At 55.2% G+C, this 5,368-nt stretch overlaps 1 protein-coding gene across 2 annotated transcripts; it reads right to left on the bottom strand.

Annotated features, from left to right (window-relative positions):
• On the bottom strand, positions 1 to 5,177 carry LOC104914697 (transcription factor E2-alpha-like). 2 transcript variants are annotated; one of them, XM_010724962.3, is made up of 3 exons: positions 4,710 to 5,177; positions 2,571 to 2,700; positions 1 to 1,533 (listed from the first exon to the last, which is right to left on the bottom strand). In XM_010724962.3, exons 1-3 carry the CDS (start codon positions 4,725 to 4,727, stop codon positions 1,112 to 1,114), a joined length of 570 nt encoding a protein of 189 aa, XP_010723264.1. In that variant the 5' UTR covers positions 4,728 to 5,177; the 3' UTR covers positions 1 to 1,111. The 2 variants fall into 2 exon arrangements, with proteins under 2 accessions (XP_010723264.1, XP_010723265.1); XM_010724963.3 differs by having other exon boundaries at positions 1 to 1,530; positions 4,710 to 5,008.
• Between the last annotated feature and the right edge of the window lie 191 nt (positions 5,178 to 5,368).

The raw sequence follows: 5,368 nt of genomic DNA, 5'->3' as shown, positions 1-5,368 counted from the left end.
TCCCCTTTTTTCTCCGCTGTTTTTTTGGTTTAAATGCACCAAGCCGGGTGGGACCGCAGCAGACTGAGAGCAAACAGAGAGCTGAACCCACAGAGGATGAGCACCGAGCCACCGACCCCACACTGGGATGCAGCCCAGCCCCGTTCCCAGCGTCCCACCTCACCCAGAACCGCATCACCTCACTCCATCCTACCCCATCGAGGTCCTCAAGCTGCGCCACGACCACGAGCACCGTGTGCCCACCTCCACGTATCCAAAGCAGCTTCGGAACTGCACATCCAAGCACTTTATTTTGAAGGAGAGGCTTTGGAACCTGTTTGTTTTGCATGGGCTCCAGCGATAACACGGAGCGGGGCCGCAAAGAGCCTTTGATCTGCTGCCGTTTGTCCCACCCCACCTCCCTCCCCTCCTCCCCATACCACTTAGGTGTGGATTTCTCTCCCCCCAGCGTGGAAGTTCAACAGCAGAACGCAAAGCAGAGGTCACTGCTGGGAAGAAGGGGGGTGGGGGGAACCCATTAAAAGTTGGGGGCGTGTAAAGGTGGATGCAAAGCACGCACGGCACTGAGCTGTGCCGCTCTGCCAGCACGGGGCTGCTGTGTTCTGCTGCAGAACCCCACTGCTTATGGGGTGCTGGAATAGCTGGGGTGCAGGTGTTGGTGCTGACACGTGCATGGGGCCAGCAAACACCGAGCGGCTCCTGGGGGCATCGGGGCCCTCTGAGCTGCACCAGAGTGACAGGGAGCTCCCCAGCACCTTTGAAATCTGAGGCCAACAAAGGGCCATTTGTCAGAGCAACGCTTTCCCCACATGGCAGCCGGGGTTTGGGAGCTCTGAATTTCACACGCACCACGATTTTCTGCAGCAAGGTTTTCCCTGTGAAAGCAGAGTCTCTTTTCTTACAGCTGGGGTCCCGCAGTTATAGGGTCCCCCCCAGCAACACAGGGTGCTGTGCCACATCCCTGAGGTCTTTTGGGAAGGCTGCACGGCCAGGCAGCTCCCATGCTCTGCACCTCCTCCTCCCCAGCCTCCTTTCCTGCAGATCCCATTACTCCGAGCCACCACAAAGCCATTGTTCACTTTATTCCCCTCCAGCAGCCATAGGAGCATGGCTAACAGATTCCTGCAGCCTGCTCGGCTTTCCTATAAAGCAGCACAGGCAGTGCACACACCTGGAGCAGCCCCAGCTGCCCGCGTGCCTCACGGCTGCTTTGCTTTCCTCCTGCACTGAAATCTGACCGTGCTGAATATCCCACTGCAATGGGGCACTGTGATGTAACCTCAAAGTGATGGGGTGGGGGGTTGAGGGCAAGACCCCTCTGTCTGTGTTTGCCCCCCCAGCTTGCAGTGTTTCCCTCAACCTCCCATGTGGGGAGGGGTGGGGGAAGCCCTTCCCTTTTCTGTACGCTGATGCTTTGCTGGAGCTGGGGGTTGGCAGTGCTGGGGGTGGGGTGCAGGGATGGGGGGCCCCAACCACTCACCGAGGAGGGGAGTCCAGGAGGCACCTTCCGAACCTTTTTGGGATGTCCATCTGCTTGGGAGAGAAGAAGAAAGGATGGAATTTTTTGAAAGGGAGTCAGCAGGAGGGCAAACAAACTCCAGCTAAACCAAAGGGCAGAACCACACAGACCCCAAATGTCCCATGGCCAAAGGAAGGGCAGTAATGGGAACGAGGAAGAGCCTCCCAGCCCTTCATCCCATACATAATCCCTAAGTGTACTGCTGGTTGCATCCTAGAAGATGTTTTTCAGCTCATGGTTAAGAAAAGCCCTAGTGAGGGGCAGGAGACAGGGGAAATTCATCATAGGATGAACCAAGGCAAAAAGAAGTCATTCCCCAGGCTGGCAGCACAGAGCAGCACGATCTTAACGTGGCAGGACCGAAGTGGATGCCTTTTTCTAAAAAGCACTGGAAGGAACACACAGCACCAGGTCACTTCTGGTTTCGTTTGTTGAGGAAAGCCCAAAATAACAACAGAGAGATTCTGGTGGGGGTGTGGGGTGGAACTACGACCAAAAAAACACAAATTCTGGTGAACTGGGCTTTGTCATTCGAAAATGGGATTCGCACCCAACCTTCCCCTTTGTTACCATCAGCAAAGTGCCCCATTTCCAGGTGGATGCCAACATGCACAACTGCTGCTCCAGGTGATGGGCATGAGGTTCTGGGGGGGGCAGCCCCAGTGCTGTCACATTGCAGCTCCCAAAGCCCTAATGGGGACCAGCAGCCCCCACAGCCATCCCAAAGCAGCCCCAGTTCTTCCAGGAACGACCACTGACGTGCGATGCGGCCTGAGGTGTTTATAGAAGAACCTCAAGCCATCTGCATCTGTAACCCAACCTGACATTTACCGGAAAAGAGGAAATTCCAAATGACTGAGAGCCCAAATTCCCACATATATATATGTATTTTTTTTTCTTTGGAGAGGGAGATAAATTAAACCAAACAACCAATAAAAGAGCTGATGCCAGATGTGCACCCAGGTGAGCCCGTGGCAGCAGCAGCAGCAGCACTGGGACTCGCCCTGTGGTCACCCACCCAAACCAAAGCAATGTGCCAATAGCAACGTACCTATGCTGCTCTCAGCACCTCTCCTGCGAGGATTGTTGGGGTAAGAAAAATACTGAGACCCCCCCTTCACTCCGGTGGGGGAAAGCGTGCTCGGACTGGCGATTCCCATTTCGCTGGGCAGGAAACCAGTCTGCAAACAAGGAGAGGGAGAAAGATTTGGGTGAGGATGCTGGAAAAGCATTGAGCTCCCTTGGGGAGAACAGAGCTGCCTTTAAGCACCTCTGCAGAAAGCAGCCAGGGGAAAAAGCAACAAGCCCAGAGGCCAGGAGGAAAAATCAACATGTAAATATAGGGGCTGAGGGGAGTTTTGGGGGGGGGGAAGATGTGAGTGCAAGAAGATGAGGGGCTTTCATGCCATGCATTCTCCCTGCTACCCAGGGATGCACTCAGCAGGTGCTGGTGCCCCTTTGCTTTGTCCTGAACATCCATTTGATCTCAGCTGCAAGAGATGGGAGAGGTGACACTACCAGTGATCCACCCGAGTCCCTCCCTGCTCAGAAGGCCACAGCCACGATCCCAGTCCATGGCACCAGCCAGACCCACTGCAGAGCTGCAATGCTTTCACTTTGGCTGCTTTTTTCTTATGTTTTATCAGGGAAAAGTGAAATCCCTCTCTCTGAAATGAGGAAACTCCTCCACTGTGTTTATCCAAGCTGACCTTGGGGTGCTGGGAAGCACAGGGAAACAGCACCCAGCCCAGCCCCACTGCTGGCTCTGGGACTGAGCTCTGTGCCTTTATAGGGAATTCACAGGGATGGCAAAGGGCCTCCGAGCCACAAAAGCTCCCTTTGAACCATCTTCAGGGGCTGAGCTGAAAGAAAGGAGGGCTTCAAGCTTTTGAGAAACCGGGAAGAAAAATGCGCTGCTCCTAAAGCACGGCCTCCTCCAAAAAGGGGTCGGGGAGGGAAAGAGGAGCTGTGTGTTCACAGCTGGTGACATTCCTGCAATCTGTTCCACTGGTCATGTTACCTCTGTGCCGAACGCTCCGGCGTGGCCAAGCAGAACAGGAGCAGAACGGGAGGGGATGGTGGTGGGCAGGTAACCCCGGGGGCACTGAGGTTTGGGGGTAAATTCCCCAGAAATGGGCACTTTCTGCCCCGTCTCTCACCCCAGAGATGCTTGCTGAGGTTCCTCAGTGAGCAGGCAGCCATAAATCTGCCTCAATGAGGGCCTCGTGGGAAGGAACAAAGGCATTTCGGGGACAATTTGGGGGGGGGGGCACTTGTCCAAAAATAAAAACACCCAAACAGGTCAGAACCCTCCTGCAGAACGGAAGCCAGCAGCAACAACTGCAGGCAGCACTGTGATCAGAGGGGTTGGTGTCCCCCCAACATCAAATGCCCCCATCCCACACTGCCACCCGATCCAGCCCCATGTGCCTGCAGCCCCCATTTGCCCACCCCGTGTCTGTTACCTTATATCTCCCCCCTCCCTTCACAAAACCCCAGCAAAACCATCACATTAAAAAGCCCGGCTTGGCATCTGTCCCGTTTTTATTTTAGCAGCTTCAGTGGTAAATTAAATCCACTCTGGCACGGGCAGCCAGCACAGCTGTTTCAGCAAAGGAAACATCCTCAGTTCAGAGAAGAGGAAATTATGACAAATTTGTGTAAAATTAAAACACGTAATGTGTGTGTGTGGACACGGAGAAAAGAAAAGCTGGCCAGCTGAGGGCTGTGCCCCTCCATAACGCCTTGCTCTGCTCCCCAGCCCCGAGCTGCGTCCCCCCCTGACTGCAGTGATGAGCCACAAGTCCTGGAATGGCCACAGACCCAAACACTGCCTGCCCCAGCAAAATGATGGCACAGCTTCTCCCTTTGGCAAGCAATGGGGTGCTGGCCAGGGAGGGGTTTTGCTCCCTCTTGTTTGCAGCCTGAGTTGATGTGATGGTGGTGGTAGGGATGGAGGTGCCGGGGCTGGGATGGGAGCAGGGAAAGCAGCAGATCCAAGGCTGGCAGTGGGATGGGGAACCCCTGACCCCAATCCCAGCTCTGACAGCTCCTCCCCTGAGCCCTCGGCACGCACCAGGCACTGCACAGCCCCTTCTGAGCTTTGCAGGACCTCGTGCCCGGAGCTGCCAGCCAGCTGCTGACCCGTGGGCTCTCACACAGCAAAAACCTCCACGTGTTCTACCCTTACCTGGCTCAGTCCTGGCATCCCGGCGTCTCTTCCAAAAGTGGAGTACGAGGCTCTTTCACCGCTCTTCCCTACGGTGGAGAAGAAACAGAAACGATGCTGCGTGTGATGGGGAAGCAGAACCCTGCACCCATCCCTCCCCGTCTCTGCAGCAGCTCTCCCTGTGCCTGCAGGAAGCAGGGAACAGCAGCGCCTTTAAGTGAGTGAGAGGCAGGGCTCGGTCCACAAACAGCAAAACCCCAAACCGGGGAAGTGCTCGTGGCCATGGAAACTGGCAGTTGGAGGCCAGAGCACACACACACACAAAAAAAAAACACCCAACACAACACAAACCTCCAGACATATTAAATAAAAAAAGCTCAGAGTTTGGCAGAGGCAGAGAGAACTCAGAGCCAGGAGGGAAGGAGCAGGCTGCATGTGCTTCCCATACAATGGGACACTCCATCTTGGTGGGGCTCAGCTCCCAGCCCTCGTGGATTATTTCCTGCCCCTTTTTTTTTTTTTGCTGGGTGCTCAACTTTCCAAAGGAGAATGCATTCAATGGGAAAGTTCCCTCGCTTTTCACTTCGGCCCCAGCCCACAGGGTCCCCAAGGCCCTGTGCCACCCATTCCCATGTGCACCCCATGCACCCGTGATGCCTCCTACTGATGCTCAGCACCCC

This window comes from Meleagris gallopavo, chromosome 30 (assembly GCF_000146605.3).
Source record: "Meleagris gallopavo isolate NT-WF06-2002-E0010 breed Aviagen turkey brand Nicholas breeding stock chromosome 30, Turkey_5.1, whole genome shotgun sequence".
NCBI lineage: Eukaryota > Metazoa > Chordata > Aves > Galliformes > Phasianidae > Meleagris > Meleagris gallopavo.
This window is presented reverse-complemented; position numbering and strand designations above follow the sequence as displayed.

What these genes read in the sequence shown, in the direction of transcription:
- LOC104914697 (XM_010724962.3), bottom strand. An exon ending in AGGTGCTGAGAGCAGCATAG is followed by an intron (nt 1,534 to 2,570) that starts GTACGTTGCTAT and finishes TTCTCTCCCAAG; the next exon opens with CAGATGGACATCCCAAAAAG.